Source organism: Halichoerus grypus, chromosome 12 (genome assembly GCF_964656455.1).
Source record: "Halichoerus grypus chromosome 12, mHalGry1.hap1.1, whole genome shotgun sequence".
In the NCBI taxonomy this organism is placed as follows: domain Eukaryota; kingdom Metazoa; phylum Chordata; class Mammalia; order Carnivora; family Phocidae; genus Halichoerus; species Halichoerus grypus.
Window position 1 is genome coordinate 90,774,528 of NC_135723.1, and position 20,271 is coordinate 90,794,798.

The window sequence follows — 20,271 nt, forward strand, 5'->3', positions numbered from 1 at the left end:
GTACCCAGCTTTTCTCTCTAACCTTACCACTCCTCCTCCCAAGAGGCAACATAAAATGATACCGAATTATCCTTCAGCAAACAATAGGGCGAATTAACCTGAAGCACTGGTTTTCCATTACTAGTCTGGTAACGATGTCGGTCTTTCAGCGTTTTCAAAGGGCACGGTTTTGAAAAAGTTGGAAATAGCAAGTGACAGCTTGTCCTAGAAGCCCAAACACTTGCAATGTAGCCAACACTGCAGCAGGTGGCGCTGTCTCACCTTTTCTAGCTGTTCAATGCAGGCGGTGTGGACGACGATTTTACAGACCGCACACTTCCTCCTCAGGGCCGATTTCTACAACATTCAATTCAAAATACAAAAAGAAACGTTAACAGTCTGCTCTGGAGAGCTCCCTGGCATTAAAGACAGTATACATAATGAAAGCAAACATAAGCAAATTTAAAACACCATCTTAAGCATTTGAAAATAGGGCAAACTTTAGTCTTTTGACCCACCTCCTACCTCCGTATCTCGATGACTTAGGGAGGCTAGATTTTCTCTCCAAAATAGAATACTTGTAATAGCTGCTATATACTGAGCATATAATATGAACCAGGCTCTTTACTCTGTCGTTCTTAAGTTTTATAACCTAACAACGTAGGCATTAGTCGCCTCCGTTTTTATGGTTTTTTGTTTGTTTTTGTCTTTTTACATTTTTACGCCAGTAGGTAAGCAGCGGACCAACATGCAGAATTAGGTCTCAGCTCAAAACGGGCACTCCTTCCCTACTGCCAAGAGCCGACATCTCAAGGGGCCAATCGCTTTAGGCTTCTATCCCAGGCACGAATCTCTATGAAGCTACTTGGGTCTTCCCTCAAATCTTCAGCAAAGTAATAAGACAAGCCTAACTCTTCCACCTGCTAATAACAATCAACAGTAATAATAGCAGGAGCAGCTAACACGAATGCCGGACTCGCTGTGAGTCAGGCACTCGGAAGCACTTCACAAAAAGTAACTCATTTAACCTTCAACAATGCTAAGAAATTGGTAGTATTTTTACTCCCATTTCACGGATGAGAAAGTTGTGGCACAGTAAGCGACGTGTGTGAGGTCTCGTAATGAGGACACAGCAGAGCCGGGGAGGCTAGCTCCGAGCTCATGCTTGTCCGCATGACACAGTTTGGTCTCTCGGATGGTCAGTACCAGTTTCAATGCACAATAAAAGTACTTTTGGAGGTGTATCTTTCCTCTAACAATAAAACAAAAAAACAAAAACAAAAACAAAAAACCCCAAGCAGCAGGGTGAGAGAGGAACAGGGAGAATCTCGATCCTGCCAGTGCCATGTAAAATCCAAGCGAGGAATGTTCAGGCCTCCCCAGACGGCACAGGCTAGAAGGTAGGTCCGCATGAGTAACTTTGGGGCTTGAGCACTGAAAGCAGCTTAATATAACAAAGCTAATCTGTGAAATAGTGAATCAAAGCATCCAAGTGTGAAAGGCCTTGAGTCCTTATTCTTAGGAAAGGTGCTAGTATAGATTGCTGGCAAGCTGCCCTCTTCTGATGTGTGGTTTCCCCTGTGGAGATATAATTTGGGAGCCAAAAATTGAGGTATTGCTGCTACCAAAGAAGATTAGAAGGACTGCAAACCACCCCCTTGGAAAGGGCGGTATCAGGAACGTAGCTTCAGCCGGCTCCCTCCCAGACGGTTCCACGCGTTCAACGTGGGGTATGCAAAGAGCGATCTGCCTCCCACGAGGCACCCAGAACCCTCCAGCAACTCCACTTGCAGTCTAGACACCTGCTGACTGAGGTTTAGTTACCGGCTTGCAGAGGGCTCTCCTCTGCCTGAGGAAAGAACATGGTCTGGAACATTAAATAAGTCTGACAATCAATTGATTTTGCAAAGAACAAAGGATAAGGGAAACTCAAGCATCTAGCCCCACTACTGGAAAGTGTCTCAGCTCTACTACTGAAAAGACAGGAGGGGGGAGGAGAAAGAGGGTGGGAGGGGGAAGAACAAGGAGGAGCCCTAGTAGAAGCAGCAGCAGCACTCAGGGCAACAAGAACAGGATTCTAGTTTGCAAATTTTCACAAGCACAATGCCCATAAGCAAATTCAGGTTGCTCTCCTGTTTCCTTCGGATCTCCGGGCAGAGATCACTGAGGTGGCACCATTTGCAGAAAATGCATGGGGCATTTGAGTCACGTGGCCAGTCAGAGTTGCAGTGATGCTAAGGAAACCGGAATGGATTCCCTGGAATCTACCCCTGGTAGATTACACTGCAGACAGACAAAGCAACTCTGCTCACAGTAGGCAACCACTGATGGGCTACGGTTTTTTAAGCACACCAGAGAAACCTCCTTCCTTATCAATAAGTCCTGCTCCAGGCTGGCTTTGCACCTGCAGAGCTCCAGGGACTCTGTGAACCTCCTACGAGGTCACTGAGGATTGTAGGAAGAGCACCAAGCAGGTGCAGGGACCCAGAATACCTCTTCCTTGCCTTATTTTCCATACCAGGATTCTAAGTCAGAATCTCATTTGAATAAGGGATCTGAGCTCACAGTAAGAGTTTGAGAACCACAAGGTTAACCTATGTTATCTCTCAGCCCTCCAGGACAGCATGTAAATATACCAACATCATTCACAGGGAACAATTCAAGTACAATGTTCTCCAGATGATAATGTATGAAGTAAAGTGCTTTAAGTTATAAAGCCAATTTTATTTAAACAATATTGAATTTTAAAAGACCCTCATAACATATATGTTTTCGTGCCTTTAGAGCTAGGATATATCGACCATAATCTGAATTTTTCTTCATAAACACTATAACACGATGCATTTTACTATGAAGAAAGTTACTTTTGTTTTCTAACAGACTAGATATCCTTTCAATGTTGTTGTGCCTGTCTCTTGTTGCCTTCAATTTCTTCAATGACAGCTTCTAAACCGTTTATAATCTAAGAAATCGGGTAATTCAGGTTTATGATCATATGCAAAATTAAGCAAATTCTGAATGAAGGCCTTTTTCCATAGTAATAAAATACATGGGGTTCAGTTCCTCAACTGATAAAAACTGTTACAGTGAATCAGAAATTTTAACTGCTGAATTCTTGGTTTATGACTATGTTTCAATTGGTCAAAGTTATTTGAAGTTGCTGGATGATAAGTTTCTGTGGGTAGAAATTGCTCAAAGCAAAGAATTTTTTGTGCTTGGTTATGTTACAATTTTTATTTACAAGATTTAAACTAAATACAAAGTTAAAATATCAGAATCTAGACTGTATTTACTTTTTCTTAAAAACAAAAACAACCGAACTCGTATCTAAACCGACGCTTCCTTCACTATGAAAAGTGATGAATCAAAAATGTCATTAGTTCCACATGTTTACAGATTAAAATTTAAAAATTTTAAAAACTCACTCTCTTCAATGAATTTAAAGGCCAGACTTACTGTTTTAAATACCAAGTAAAGTAACTTCAGTGTTCTTACTAAGTTCTTACTAATCAGTTTTCTGATTTTGTCAGTTAGTATCCAAAGGAAATCCATTAGCTTGTCAATTGTGTGTGTGTGTGTGTAACATCTATGAAAAGTAAGACAATATAGGATGTAATACGGACCATATCCCATCACACCAGGATCAACATTTGTTTGCATAACAACAACAAAATGATATGCTGTATGTCCAGTCAGTGGGCATAATCCCACTAGCAGACTAACGGCGATCGTAGGAGAAAACATTCTAAGTTCTGACTCTGCCCTCTGTTTCCCCATGTAACAGGAACTCTGGCATTCAAAGCAGTAACAGCTCCTCACCCAACTTCAGCTCCTATCAAGCACAGAAGTAAAATTTTCACAGCCTTAGACCACTGGCGCTGGGGCTGGGACAGAAGGATCCAAGGCAAGCAGGGGTAGAAAGTGTGTGAATTGTTCCTGACAAAGAGTTTAAGATCTAGTGCCCTCCCACCCACCCATCCACCACCTGTGGTCATAAGTCCCTGATCCATATGCACCCAAGGAAGCTATATTTTCTTCCTCTGAGCCAGAGATGTGATTTTCCCTAAGTAGCAATGAATATCTGGTCGTAGTTAACAGAGTTTGATAGAAAGAAGAGAGGACAGAGGAAGGAGGGAACGGAAGCAAGACCCAGCTGCACAGGCCTATGATTTGTAAAAAGGCTGGGGCTTCTTAGTGTCCAAGGCAACTGAACTGTTACCCCTAATAGTCTGAACTGTGACCCCCAAGAAACATGTACAACAAGGCTGGCTGTGCCCCTTCCCAATAAGGCATATACCAAACCTTATTTCTCCCTGAAGATGAAGCAAATTATCTTGCCTGCTGACCTTCTCTCTCCTGCCGTATAATTAAGGATACACCCCCCACCCTCACCCCCACAGACATCCACAGGTTTAACCACCAGAGATCAGAAGAAGAGGAGTAGGAGGAAATATTCAAGAATCCTCAGAGCTGGTATGGCAACCCTTTCTTGGTCTCCCTGCTTCAGCAGAACTTAGGGACCAGAGCCTGCTGCTGGCCAAACACAGTTTGGGCTCGCAGCATCTCTCCCCAGACAGGGTTCCCATGCTTGGGCTCACAGACTTATTGCAAAGAATCACTACTTCCATTAGCTCCATCTCTGCAATGAGGCCACAGTGATAAAAGGATGAATGGCTGGGGAACGGTTGGGAACCCAATCCTGGGAGCAGGGAGGAGGCAGAGAAGGCAGTCTGGGGAAGGGGCCTGATGGAGCACAGAGCCAGAAAAAGATGGGGGGAGGATGGGGCTGGGGGAATGGGCATCAAGTTCTGGCCTAGCTGTCTTCTCCCTACTGATTGCTTAGCCCCTTGGTTGATCCCAGATCTAAAGAATTATGCCGAGGAATAGAAACTAAGGAAGGGTGGGGAATCAGGCAAAGGGGAAAGAGCAAGTAAGGCAAGAAGAATTGCATCCTCCCTTCTTGCTCCCTTTCAGAAACAGAGCTCAGTCTACGGGGCACGTTGGTGGGAGGGAGAACTGGGAGGGGCAATAGGGCACAGGTAAGGCCATCCTATTTTCTTCTCCAAGGGTGGGAGAACGGACTGCTCAGTAAAGAGGAGAGAAGGAAATCTCCTAAGCCTTTGGAGTGTCTGGAATTCAGTGTCCTTTCAGTGGGATTGCCTCTGTGGGCAACATGAACAAGAACACTGTCGCTGTGTAATCCAAGGTAAATGAAAACAAGAATTCTTTGATTTATTTAAAAACCTAATTAGAAGAAATGACAAGCATACTTGGCAAGTTCTGCTTCTCTGGGGAGCCTGGGATGCAATCTGTAAATTGGTATTAGGAAAAATGAAGAATGACATTATCTGTAAGTTCCATTCACGTGATTTTAGGATCAAACAGAATACAGGACACTTTGGACAAACCAGGAGGGCGGCTAGCTGAAGTCCCACTGCACCCCTATTGTGGTTCCTCATTACATCAATAAGTCTCTCTATGACAAGAGGATTTCAAAATCCCGGACGAAGGAGCAAAAATGCCGCACATCTGGAGGAGTCCGTGGCTCAAGGGCCATCTCAAAGCAGCCTCACAGGGTCTGCTGCAGGGAGATCCCCCTCTGTGGTAAAGGGGCCAGCCCTCAGCCTGAGGACTGTTGGCCCATATCGGAAGGTCACAGCCCTCATTTGCCAAGGTCCTATGTGTTTGCACGCTGTGTCCTCTGGACAGACAAGGACTTGGTGAGGGCTAAACTCCTCTGAGATAGCCCCTTACCATCGACACCCTAGATTCTAAGCGCCAGAGATACCTCAGACTATCTGAAATTTCCTCACGCAGTGCTCAAATATATACCAATGCACCTAAACCTGCGTATGCCCGTCCTCTGGAGCCACGATGGCCTGAGGTGCCTTACATAAATGAGTTTTCCATGTGGCTGAAACAATCTGTTAACCACCGACTTGTCCAAAGCACATTTATAAGTATTGAGTCAATAAATACTTTTAGCCATCATTCTGAAGATAAGGCGATGCTAAGTGCAGTGCAGGAATTAGAGGAAGGAGCTTCTGTCCTTCCTAGGAAAAGCTGGCAAGCCACTTGAGAAGACAAGGACTCGGGAGGGGTGGGGGGGGGAAGGTCATTAACGGAGAAGGCCACACATGGCTAAATGCTAAATGAACAGCTTAGACAATGAAAGCCATCATTCAGGGGAAGGTAAGACCTCAGAGGCTGAGTCAGTAAGAAGGACCTAACAGAAAAGCAAATTCTTGAATTGGGCCTTAAAAGATGTATTTATTTCAAAAATTGAGGGCACTTCAGAGGAGTGCAATCCAAAAATCTCATTATGTAGCAGACGCTGAGATCTCCTAAGACTGGCTTTGGTATATTCAGCGGGGTACAGAGTCACTGGGCTCACAGGGGTCCACTGGCATGGGTCCTTGGGTGCTGGGTTGAAGCCTGGGGTATGGAGACTTCCATGTGTGTGCCGGGTTGGAGGATCAGGTGGGACAGGGCATCCACAGAGGTGAGGAGTGGGAACAATGGCTGTGTTAAGAAACCACAGGAGCTGGATCACAAGGGGCTGCAAACAAATGGCAAAGCAGAACTATTCCCCAGAGGTCCCAGGGTTAAAAAGTGTACCGTTACAGGGGCGCCTGGGTGGCTCAGTCGGTTGAGCATCTGACTCTTGGTTTTGGCTCAGGTCATGAACTCAGGGTCATGAGATCGAGCCCCACGTCAGGCTCTGTGCTCAGTGAGGAGTCTGCTTCTCTCTCTGTCCCTCTGTTCCTCCCCCCACTCGTGTTCTCTCTCTAAAATAAATAAATCAATCTTTAAAAAATTATAGAGTTACAAAAAGAAGGAGATTCCTCTGTGTGTTTCTTAAAATCCAACACCAAGCATACTGCCGGACACATACCAAGAGCCCAGCAGACATTCTGGAAGGGAGGGAGGGAGGAAAGAACGATTTGCAGAGAAGGGCTTTCTCCCTTTTGAGCCCCCAACCCAGCCCCAATCTGGAGAACTGGTGACTTTGGGATCATGAGACAAAACCGCCAGTAGGACAGAGGCCGTCTCACAGTCGGCAGCCCCAAAAGAGAAAATGAGGTACCTCACAGGGACAGAAGACCTCTACACACAGAGGGAAAACAGGGTAGAGGCTTCATGGCGATTACAGCTGTACTACTTTTGTGTCACACGGTAGGGGAGGGGCCTTGGGGACAGTGGATGGGAAGGCTACTGTGCAGAAGACTGAGGTCTACGTCAGAGGGCAGAGTTAAGAACACAAAGTCCGTGTTACTGCTGCTCGTGTTATGCTACCAGTATCTAGAGGCTAGTTAAATCGGAATCTGTACTTGGAGAATGGTTGTGGGGGTGGGGGGGAGCATGCTGGACAAAACTGGGGCCAGCAAGTAGGCCAGTCTTCCCAAATAGAAGTCCTGGTTAGGTGATGCTGATCGGGCCAGAAAGTGAATCTAAGACTGCTCAAGTCCTTAAATCTAGGCTGAGAAAGACAAATTTCAATCTAATCGGCAATGGAACACTGAAGGAGTGGTTGAGACGAATGTGGCCAAAAATAATCATTTAATCTGGTGGCATGATGTGGCACTATTTAAAAGCAGAAGGAAGACAAAAGGAGAGGAGGAGATAAAGTAATTTACTAATTCAGTCAATCAGTGAATACCCAGCACCTAGTAGGTGCCAAGCACTGGGGATAGAGCAGTGAACAAAACATCAACAAAAAAAATTTTTTTTAATCTCAAGGAGATTACTTTATCCTAGGAGAGACAGACAATAAACATGATAACATAAATATAATGTGTAATATGTTGATAGACAGAAGTGCTAAAGAGAAAAATTAAAGAGAGAACAAGGAATGGGAGAAATACCAAGAGTAGAGGGGGGTTGAAATTGGCTAGGAAAGGTCCCCATGAGAAGATACGTTTTGAGAAACACCAGCAGGAAGTGTAGGAGTTCGCCTTGCAGTTATCTAAGGGGAAAGTATTGTGGGCAAAGGGACCAACAGCAAGTGCAAAGCTCAGAGGCATGAGGGCCTTGGGAGGTTTAAAGAGGGACAGACGGGCCCGTGTTGTTGGAGTAAACGAGGTAGAGATGAGGCCACACAACAAGAGCAGGCCAGATTATAAGGGGTCTTGCAAATCATGGTTAAGACACGCTCTTTTTCTGAACGAGATCAAGTACTCAGAGGCCACAGTGGTAACTCACATATTAGGCAATTAGGGCCTGAACTGGAGTGACAAAAACAGAACAGGAGAGAAGGCAGAGACGTACGAGTGTTTTAAGTGATAAAGTAGACCCCTCTCCAGTCACGTGCTGGCCTCCATTAAGCGTAACACACATGGCGCCTACTTGGGCCGTATGTCTTCTGGTAGCATCACTGACCGCCAAGGACGGCCTGGCTCCGAAAGCCCGGCCAGCTCGCTGCTGTGTGTACCCGCTCACTACACAGACTACAACCTCATACTGTGTTAGGGCTGTGATTGCCTCTAAAGTCCGGCAATAAAACTCACTTCTTATGCTTTTCAAACAGCCTGTTTTGGTGTGTTCTGAAGAACATGTTATCTGAAGCAACACGTATGTGAAGTGTTTACCTTTCTAGAGACACCCTACCCTGAGTAACCTCGGATGTGCCGATAAATCGGGAGGGTGGGCAGGATCCACCTGAGCTGAGGCACAGAGGGGTGGATTCCACAACTTCCCTGGAGACACACAAAGGAAGAAAGTGCCTTCTCATGACTATTCCTGCACAAATACAAGTTTTATATTTCCTCAACAGTCGATGTTTATTTTTTCATTTGAAGAGAAGACCCAAATCTTGGAGCAGAAAACTAAGGGGAGGGGACAGACTTGGCTAGCTGAATGTGAGGACTAAAACATCTCATGAAAACCTTTCCTCCTCCCGTAAAGTGGGCAATTGGGGCTCACGAGAGAAACGATTTGGTAAGAAGCAAATTGCTAGAAATCATGTTAATTAAAAGTTAAAGTCGATGGGTGGTTATGAAGAGTGATACCTTGTCATATTTTTAACATTATATTAAGGTTGGTGAAAGCTACGGTCAGGATGGCACAGGGTTCACTTTATGTGCGGGGCGGGGGGGTGGCGAGGAGGAGATACTTGCCTAGATCTTAACAGTTCACACTCACAATCAAATTTGTACCAAATTCTCCTAAGAGTGGCGTAAAAATGGCTTATGCTAGTGAATTCAAGGCACTTTCTCTAATGAAAAAAAAGTGATAGGTGCTGATGGGTTGTAGTAGAAAGCTACAAGAACATCTTAGGAGGAGTCCACATCTTGGAACTCAATTGAGTTTAACGAGCACTCCCCACTCCTTTTCTATCTCTACGTAAAATGCAGGTGCAGTTATAGATACGAAGCAAATACATGCTGCAGTTGTCACTTATGGAAAGTGTGGTAAGAGGCCTGATAAATCTGCACAAGTCTGATGGAAAGATACCAACATGGCGCTGCTCTGAGAGACTGCTGGGCCAGGGGGTGCGTAGGGTATGCATTCATTGACGGGCACGAGACTGCTAGGCTACTTACGCATTCGTTCTGCCACCTCCTTCATGGTCCTGATGTATTACAAAAGGATTTCAGCCTAATGAGCTAGAAGAAATCTTCAAAAATCCCTAATGCTATTTCCCATTCTTGGTTGTCATTTTACCCAAGGATACTTCATATTTCCATAACTATTATTATTATTATTGACTTTCTCTGTACTTTATTGCTCTCATCTCTTTTTACTTTTTTTTTTTTTTTTTTGCTTCTGCCTGCTTGTCTTTTCTCTTATCTATTTCCCCATACATTTCCTCTATGCTTCTCAGCTTAGGTGCCAGCAGGTCCCAGCTTATACGACCAAAGCCAGTCAATGGCTTCAACTTTATTGTGTGCTATCTTCTTATTTTTGGTTCTTTCCAGATGATTTTGTGGCTGCTGCCTGTTGAATTTTTAGAGTCTTTTCAACTGATCTCCGGTCAAAATTGCCATGCATCTTACAGATTAACTGAAGAGTTACTAGATGTGCAAAAAAAATGTATGGGAATAGGATTATAAGTACACAGACACTACTAATTTGATATTTACACAATGAGAGCCCTACACACCCAAAGGGATGTACATTTATGAATTTCAAGCAGATAGATATGAGAATGGGCTGGACATACTACATAAGTCAGAAAAAAAATTAACAGGAAATGGTGTGCCTATGTTGTCTTAATGGCTCTCTCGAGTTCTGAGGCAGTATGTCAAGTGTGTAGAGATCTGAGGCTCAGTATAAACTAGAAAATACCAAAGTTTGCCTTTCAATCTTTGCTGGTGCGATAGCACCATATACATTCCCTAACCTGCAGCATGAATCCTAACATGTCCTCATCATCAGTTTATATTGTGGAAATAGAGGAATTTTGTTTTTTGTTTTTTGTTTTAGTTCACAGCTTGAGATTTCTAAAAAATAATTTAGATACATTTGCTTTAATATGGAACACTGTACCTGCTCAAGAAGCCATATCGAGCTGTGGTAAATAAGCTATTCTTCCACTGCCATTTCCTACATCCCAAGCTCTTGGCCACTCTAGCCCAGGGAGACCACCATTTCAGCCACAGTTCACCCAACACTATATTCCCAATTAACGATGTGGTTCTCACTCACATACACACACCTACCCATCATTTTTCAGTGAGGACATCACTACCAAACACAGTATTTAGCAGTATGGCTGGTAGTAGGATATACACATTATGTGCGATGTAAACACAGCTCACTTCAGTCATGCAAGGTGGTACTTCACCCATTTTACAACTGAGGAGCTGAGACCCTATGAGATGGAGCAACTCGCCCAAGATAGATTAGCTAGGAGTGAAATCCAGGTCTTTCTGGCACAAAGCTATCTTTCTATTACAACTTACTACTTCCCTGACATTTTCCTCACTAGTGAAGGATTAGGGGAACAAGACTGATGAAGATAAATATATCTGATAGCCAAACTATGGAAAGAGCCTAGATGTCCATCGACAGATGAATGGATAAAGAAGATGTGGTATATATACACAATGGAATATTATGCAGCCATCAAAAAAGGAAATCTTGCCATTTGCAATGATGTGGATGGAACTAGAGGGTATTATGCTAAGCGAAATAAGTCAATCAGAGAAAGACAAGTATCATATGATCTCACTGATATGAGGAATTTGAGAAACAAGACAGAGGATCATATGGTAAGGGAGGGAAAAATGAAATAAGATGAAACCAGAGAGGGAAACAAACCATAAGAGACTCTTAATCTCAGGAAACAAACCGAGGGTTGCTGGAGTGGAGGGGGGTGAGAGGGATGGGGTGGCTAGGTGATGGACATTGGGGAGGGTACATGCTATGGTGAGCGCTGTGAATTGTGTAAGACTGATAAATCACAGACCTGTGCCCCTGAAACAAATGATACATTATACGTTAATAATAAAAAAAAAAGATAAATATATTTGACATTGCTTCAGATGATCCGATCTCATGAGAGCCCCAAGGGGATGGACTATAGACCATCATACCATGACCACCTGTGCCAAGAATTTTAAATACCAGTCTTGATCATCCGTGAGAATAAAATAAGCTGGGTTGCCATAGGCATGACACCAGCTAAACAGGGCTTAAAACCCCACAAGAGCCTACTAAGCTGTGAGTGGTGAATCTACCGGCTGAAGACCCTGAAAAAGAAGGCAGGAACTCAAACATCCTAGATGCTAAGTATGATGATACTTAATGGCAGGGTTTGATCTGGTGACAGGTGTCCATGTGTGTATGTGTGTCTCTCTCAACAATCCCATCACTGAACTCATTCATTCCATGAAAAGTGGCAGGATAACTACTCACTGCCATCACTGTTCTCAGCGCTGAGGATCCAAGACAGTACAACACAGGCCCAGCCCCTGAGCTACATGGGACTTATATGTTCTAGGGTAGAGATACAGGCAAGGAGGCGAGTGATTTTTTTTTTTAAATAATAGAAAGTGATCTGTGCTATATAAGATCAAGAGAATGGAGAAGGGCCGTAGAGTTGAGGGCGGCTAGTCGTTTCACATCATGAGATCCATCCTCTCTTTTATTCAGTGGGAGACACGTGCTGATTATAAGGCCCTCCCTCCAAGGTTTGTACTCTGGCCTTGTCTTTTGACAACCCATTGTAGCCACTTCCATGGAAGGAGGAATGACTGTAATGGGTGATTTTTACCATGTGTTTGTGACTTGCCATGCTGTTGACTGCTGTATATGCATCATCTCATTTAAACTTCACAGCAATGGTAAGAAGCAGGTATTGTCCACATTTTTAAAGATGGGAAACCGAGGCTTCAAGAGGTTAACACAATGACCGACATCACACAACTAGAAAATCCCAGAGCTTGGATTCAAAGCCAGATCACCACTTGATGCCCAAGCCCACATGCCTCCTCAAATGAAGGCATCAAAGCAAGCTTTTCCATCTCCGTGTGTTTTTCTGGCACTGCCCTCTGAAATCTCTATCTGCCTGGTCTATGAGGCAGGGACCAAAAACAACACCAAGCTCCTAACAATCAGACACAATGTCCACTTAGGAACTGATAGTAGTTCTGAGGGACACCTGAGGCAAATAATGCTTCAGCCAAGACGGGGGCCTCTGAGCAACAAGAATATTGGTTAAATTCTATTTTCTGGGTCTCTGCACTGAGGAACAGTGGAAAAAGGGAAAGCATTTCTGTATACCTGGGCATTGCCTAGGTGAGATGTAAACCCTATGTTCAATCAGATGCAAATTATTTTTATTAAGTATCAGGGCTGTGCCAGTATTAAATAACAACAACAAAGCTCTGCACAAACATATACCCACATACAAACACACCCCCAATCTAAAATTATCATTGCAGAAGAGATGACAATTATTCTCAGAGGCTCAAATTCTAAGAATAAAATACATGTGCATGCACGCACACACACGTACACTTGGCTTAATGAAAGTTTAGCATAAAGGCAAAGTAACTGCAGAAAGATAAAGAAAAGGTATGAAACTCTGGATGGTGATTAAGCTTCTCTGACGTTCCTTCACCTTCAAGTGGGAGGAAACTGCCTCAGTGACCAGCCCACAGGGTTATTGTTATTGACTAACATTGCCAAGTCCTAGGAAAATGGCATGATGTGAGCATTTCTCAGTTTTCCACTGAATACTGAGAGCCCACAAGATTCAATGGATTCAACAATCATCTCTTCCCCTGAGGAAAAAAGTAGGAAATCCGGGGCGCCTGGGTGGCTCAGTTGGTTAAGCGACTGCCTTCGGCTCAGGTCATGATCCTGGAGTCCCGGGATCGAGTCCCGCATCGGGCTCCCTGCTCGGCAGGGAGTCTGCTTCTCCCTCTGACCCTCCCCCCTCTCATGTGCTGTCTCTCTCATTCTCTCTCTCTCAAATAAATAAATAAAATCTTTAAAAAAAAAAAAAAAAAAGTAGGAAATCCTGCACACCTTAGGTCTTTCTTAGAGCTTCATAATACATATTTGTATATCAAAGGTGTTCAGTGTTTTCTAAACTTATTTGGTCATAAGCCTGCTTTAATGAACAATACCCCATATTGTTTTTATAGGAGCTTAGTGCTCTCCAGAACATGATTTGGTTTAAAAAAAAAAAAAAGCAGACTTTGCAAAAAAGCCAATGATACTGTTGATCCAGGGTCACCTAGGAGTAGAGAATCCTAAAGTTCCCTGGGCTCTATAACCAATCACTGTCTCTGTTGCATGAAGTGGGCAGGATCAGTATGATACTGCCCTCAAGTGTATGGACAGCACTCTGTGCCAAATAATGACACTAATAACAACAATGATAGCTAGACTAGTAACAATGGCTAACATTTACTGAGGGCCTACCACATGCCAGACACAGTTCGAAGTGTGCACTTGGATGATCTCATGCAAATGCCCAACCATCTGGCCGGACACATATGGAGTACCATCACCTGCACCCACGGGAACACCCCACTCCCTTCCTCCACTCACATCCACTAACCAGGGAGTCAGGAGCAGAGAATCTGTCTATGCAAATGCTTTTTCAAAACGATTTCTGTTGATGGCTCTGCTCTCCCTGAATCATCCTGATTCATTAGCTCCTCAATATCCTAATGGTGGGAGAGACCTCTGGCAGACAGCAACTTTGGCAGCTCCCTGGAGATGGTGTCTTCAAGGCTGGCACCCAAACAACAGAAAGCTGGCTTAGCCTCCTGGGCTTTACTGCCACACTCACAGTTCCCTCTGACAGCCCATACTCCACTCAGCCAAGCCGCCATCTGGGGGTACGGCCCATCAATCTGCCATGCTGGACAACTGGCATGTGAGGGATCAGCAAGCAGGCAGGCCTGATGCATTCTGAGGCTCGAGTCCAATGTTGGTGCTCTGTGTTATACACCTGCCAGACCCAAGTGCACAGATGGACAGAAAGGCCCCAGCAACGTGTGCTGGACCCTGCTTTGCCTATTCACCCACAGCACAGAGATGCACACAAAGCAGCATCTGCACAGGCTGCTGTCCAGTGTAATCATATTCCAGAGATGAAATAAACAGTGTGTGACCAGGTTCTGCATCTTTTTTTTTCTTCTAAGCAACAAAAAGCTGAAAGCGTTCTTCAAATAGGCAGAGAGCTCCTGCACTTGTACTCTTACAAGGTTCTTCCAAGGATCCAGTGAAGTGGCCAGCCTCCTTGTGAGTGGATGCTGTGATATAGCAATGAGGCTTCTGGTCTACCAATAAGGAGACACAGCCTAGGAGATGTTTTCCAGAACAGCTTACTTCGATTTGCCACACTCAGCTGGTCCCACCCATGACCTAGGGAGACTATGGATATTACACACAGCAGCAAAATGACAGGTAAAGGTTTAAGTCTCAGTGTTGGGGTTAGCAGAAGAATCCCAAACACAAGGTCTTGTTGAGAGCAAAGTCCAACCAAACTACTCATTAGCTCATTTAGTTTGACGACATTGAAATATAAGTAGGGACAGGAGAAAACAAGAAAGGACATTAATGTTTGTCGACTAACTTAATCCCTCTACCAATTCTGAGAGGCAGATACAATCACCGCCATTTTACAGAAGGACCTGGGACTCAGAGAGCCGGGCAGAGCTAGGATTTTGATCGACATCTATTTGTCTCTAGATCTGCGTGATTCCTCACTCGCCACACCCCCCACCCCCACATCACATGGCCTCCCTAATGCAATTCATTCATCTACTCAAGAAAACTCTATTTTGGGGTGCCTGGGTGGCTCAGACAGTTAAGCGTCTGCCTTTGGCTCAGGTCATGGTCCCAGGGTCCTGGGATCGAGCCCCACATCGGGCTCTCTGCTGAGCGGGGAGCTTGCTTCTCCCTCTCCCTTTGCCTGCTGCTCCCCCTGCTTGTACTCTCTCTCTCTGTCAAATAAAAAATAAAAAATCTTAAAAAAAAAACAACTCTATTTGTTAAGCTTCCAGCAATATTGGAAGACACCTTAGAATAAAGGGCAGGTGGGGTGGCCATTTTTGCCAAACTTTACCCACAAGGAAAAGATTAAAGCAAAATGCTTGAAGAAAACAGTAACAAAAGGAAAACAGTACCCATTAGCCTACCCACAAACACAAGGTGACATAAGCCCATTTAAAAATAGAAAAGATATCTGGTAACAGCGCTCTGAAGTCTGACAGCTCCTTTTTTCTCTCACCCAACCTACACGTTCTCACTCACCTAACGTCTAACTACTCTCTTTCCCACAGTTCTCACTCAGCTGCGGGCGCCTCCCTGCCTGTCTGCTCACTTATCCAGGAAGCCACAAATGTCTCAATGAAATCTTCAGCCAGGGCTGTTTGCAATAGACCTCTGGGTGTATGCCCATCTGTGAGCCTTGCGGAGGTATCCATGTGGCCAAATTAGTCGCCTTATATAGGACAGCTACTGCATGTGTTTCCTGGGGCTGCCCTAATCAAATCCCACAAAGTGGGTAGCTTAAAACAATGGAAATTTATGAGCTTACAGTTCAGGGGGCTAGACATCTGAAATCAAGGTATCCACAGGGTTGATATCCTTCTGAGGACTCGGAGGGAGAATCTGTCCCATGCTTCTCTCCCAGTTTCTGATGAGACAGCCTGCAGTCCTTGGTGTTCCTTGGGCTACAGCTCTCTCACTTCAGTCTCTGCCTCCTTCCCTGTGTATTTCTGTATGTCCTCCTCTTCTTAGAAGTCCATTTGTCATACTGGAGCAGGCAACTTAACTAATCATCTCTGCAACAGCCCTATTTCCAAATAATGTCATAATCTGAGGTACTGGGGATTAGGACTTCAGCATCTTTTGGAGGTACACAATTCAACCCATAACAGCCACTATATACAGTCCCCTTCACTGGGTCCTGACACTCTTCATGAAGTAGAACAGGGGCCTCCTGCACCTATGTATGACAGCAGAGAGTCACCTATAGAGTTATTTTGTGGTTTTAACATATTCACACCCCGTGCCACCCAAGAGATTCTGATGTGGTAGATCCAGACTGGGATCAACCACTTTAAAAAATAAAAAGTGTTTATAAGTTCACAATTCTCATCCAGCAATAAGAACCAGTGAGGCTGATCTTAATGACAATATTTTAAATCAGGAAACAGAGGCAAAATAGGTGAAATTTGTCCAAAGTTCACTCTACACAGATGGAACAGCAGGTTTTCAAACCCAGGTCAGTCTCACAAGATCCATTTCTTTCCCATATCCCACACTGCCTATCTCTGTCTACTTCTATAGAGGCAGGTTGTGGACCGTGACTACGGTTGTTGTGTGCATCAACATATCAATGTAGGCAAGTGTCATTTCAGTGTAAAAATAGGTGTGCACTAGTATGTGCTCTATTGATTATTGATAATGATCAGATTATTCTAATTTCTTTAGAAGCCAACATCTTTGTATATACTATCAACAAAGCACGACAAGGGTTTCTACAGTGTATCTACCGAACTGTGATACTGTCATTTCCACTTAACGGTCACTCTCAACACTGTCTACAGTTTCTGGGACTGGTACCCAGCCCGTAACACTTACAGAATAAATGAATGAAGAAATGTCCACCTCAATAAATAGCACCAAACGACAGTGGTCCTAGTTGGAATTTTCAGTTTTATCCCCCCCATAATTGTGTCGGGAAACAGTGATCCTTCTGCTCCAATTTCATTACTGCTGCATCCCTTTCTCCTCCAGAAAAAGAAACAGTTACTAATTTTGGGACTGTCACTGATTTAGGAACAACTTTAATCCCATTAAATTTCTGCTCACAGACGTTCTACAGTATTAAATGTTGCCACTAGAGAAATGCAGAAGATGAAGGATTTTAAAGGTCATCTGGTTCAGCCCCAAGGCTTTGGAGCAAACTCTCCTACAAATGTCTTTGTGTCCTTATGACGTCACTGCCTTGCTTTCAATACCCTCCAATACCAGCCCCAAATATCAGTCCATATGGTAGCAGGAAGTCCTGGATTTGCAGGACAGCTTTGGTTTTAAAGAGACTATTGCAATGTCCCTATAAGTTAGGGTGACTGTCTCAGTGTCCCTGATGCAGTTCTGGTTTATACTTAATGTTATGGCACCTTACTACCAGCAGCTTCTTTCACCCTCAAAATGGTCTTGCTTTAGACGATTTATTATATGGCCATGCTTCCTAAGCACACAGGCATTTATAACATGCACTCCAAGTTTCAGTTTGGAAGACATGGACACACACAGCCCCCATCTGTCCTTTTTTCCATTCTTACCTAGCACATGCCCTCTGGTGTGCTCATGCATGTCTGATGATCGCCTCCTCCCTTGTTCAACACTTGTTCCGGTCTCTGAGTTTGCTAATGTTCCTCTCCCTTCCTGAATGTTCTCCTGCCCCACTCCACTTATGTAAATCTTACCCATCTTTCAAACTGTGCTCAAGCCCCACTCCCATGAAGCCGCCTCTGTCTACCTCAACCCACACTGATTTCTCCCTTCTCTTAACTTCTACCCATGACATTTGCTTTGCTAAAATAAGGTGAGGAGGGAAAGGCACATCTTTGGTAATGGACTCACTCCTCCTCCGAATGCTCTGCCTGCACATTGTTTAGAAGCCTGCAGGTAGTACCTGGTAAAGGTAATTTGGTCCTTATCTCAACAGGTTGGCTATCTTCAAAGGTGCTTCATTAAAAGAAAGGAGAATATAATGCATAATCCATTTGCACATGCTTTCTTCTTATAAAACGGTTGTTCAACTAAGAAAGCTGCAAATAGAACATTTAAACTGGAGGCTCTCTTGGAGATTAACTTGCCTAACCTCTTGCCCAAAGCAGATGTGCACCCCCACAACACACAGCATCCTTGAAAGATGGCCATCCAACTTGTTGGTAAACACATCGTTTGAGCCTCTCTCTCCAGAAACCTTGATCTCTTGCTGGACAGCTCTGGTTGTTAAAGTCCTTCCTTATAATAGAGTATTTCTCAAAGTTAAGTCTGTGGACCATCTGTACCATAGTTATTTGAGGTGCTTGTTAAAATCAGATTCCCAAGTCCAACTCTGGCATATTGAATTAGCATTTGGAGCAAGAAGAGAAACAGTAATCTACACTGTTAACAGGTTTTCCAGGTGATGTTTATGATACATATAAGATTCACTGCTAGAGTCAGTGGATTCTGTATCTAGAATTTAGTTCTACCTTCCTCACTATGGAGAGCAAGACCCTTTCCTCTTCTTCAAGGCAGGTTTTTCAACACTGGAAGAGGTCAGTTCTCTACCTCTGCTCATTAATACTCTTTTGCAATCCAGGTTATTTCACTCTTCCTCCTACTACAAAGTTCCTTACCCTGAACCAAGTTGAGCACACTCCTTCCAGTGTTTTCCTTCTTGCCAATGTCCCCCTCCCCCCACCAAATATGATGCCCAAATGAAAGAGAGCGAGCTAGATTTGTAATGCTTTCACTACATACTGACAATTTTCTGAAGTACAGTTGACCCTTGGACAATGTGGGGGTTAGGGGCACCAACTCCCTGTGTAGTCAAAAATCCATATATAATTCTGACTCCCCAAAACTTAACTACTATAGCCTGCTCTTGACTGGAAGCCTTACTGATAACATAAACAGTCAATTAACATGTATTTTGTATGCTAAATACTGTATGCTTATAATACAGTAAGTTGTAGAAAATATTTTTTAAAATCGTAAGAGAAAATAATTTACTGTATTTATAGTACTATACTGTATTGATCAGAAATATTTCACATATAAGTGGACCTACATGGTTCAAACCCATGTTGTACAAGAGTCAACTGTGTATCAATTTATACTCCTACCAGCTGACAATGAGAATACCCATTTAGGCTTAAACTAACCAGCAGGTATTATCATTTTGTAATTCTTTGCTAATTTAATGGGCACATGACATTGACTCCTCATAGTTGTTTTATTTTGGGTGCCTTTTAAAAATATTTTTCATATATATATATTGGCCATTGGTAGTTCTTTTGTGAATTGTCTGCTTCTCTCTTTTCTGTTTTCTTTTCATTTTTAATTCATTGTGTCAGTTGCTATGGCAAGTAAATCCTTTCAATGCATTATCTCATATAATGCTCCAAACACTACCCCCACTCTATAGGTGAAGAAACTGAGCCTTCAGGAGCCTATAATGAGGAAACAGATCTTCTGCTTCCTCACTGATTCATTCCTTCTTTCAACAACCTTTTTTTGGAGGAGAGCTCTTCATCTTCCAGACACTTTGTAAAGTGAGTTAATAGAGCTGAGTATTGGAGATGAAATTTGGAGAAAGATTCAGAAGAGCACCAGGAATATTCACACCTCTGTTGTCTCCTACTTATACTTACAATTTCCCTTATTCTTTGTTATTTTTCCTGGTGTAGAGATAACGGTGACCAAGTTATAATCAGTTGGTGGATAGCAATGCTGTTTAGGAGAATATATGTATCTGCGTATATATTTGCCAAGAGAGGTAATATGTGGCTGACCCTAAAAGACTACCAGGAAAGGATCAAAGGGAGTAATTTGGGAATGATGCAGAACTCCATTACAGTAATAGCAGAAATTGTTCAAAAGCACAGACAAGTAAAATTGGCTTTCATTTTTTCCATTTTATATTATCTGATATCCCAAGACCAGTGTTTACACAATTAACTGAGATCCTAATGTTAATTCATTATTTATAGCATTTCAGTCCAAACAGCTGAGCATCTCTTGGTTTTTGGTTAATTTAATCAAATTTTATGCAATTATACTTTAATTCAAAATACATATGCATAAAGTTGAAATCCTGAT

At 43.5% G+C, this 20,271-nt stretch overlaps 2 protein-coding genes across 11 annotated transcripts in view; both read right to left on the reverse strand.

The window, feature by feature from the left end:
• PTN (pleiotrophin) overlaps window positions 1-20,271 on the reverse strand; it is a 486,673-nt gene that overhangs the window by 372,314 nt on the left and 94,088 nt on the right. The window lies entirely within an intron of this gene.
• DGKI (diacylglycerol kinase iota) overlaps window positions 1-20,271 on the reverse strand; it is a 419,644-nt gene that overhangs the window by 242,103 nt on the left and 157,270 nt on the right. For 9 of the 10 annotated variants that reach the window (XM_078059602.1, XM_078059607.1, XM_078059606.1 and 6 more), the window contains one exon: window positions 262-336. The exons of the other annotated variant lie outside the window; for it this stretch is intronic. In XM_078059602.1, the coding sequence (XP_077915728.1) occupies window positions 262-336 (75 nt within the window). The remainder of the gene's footprint in view (window positions 1-261; window positions 337-20,271) is intronic. 10 annotated transcript variants of the gene reach the window in all.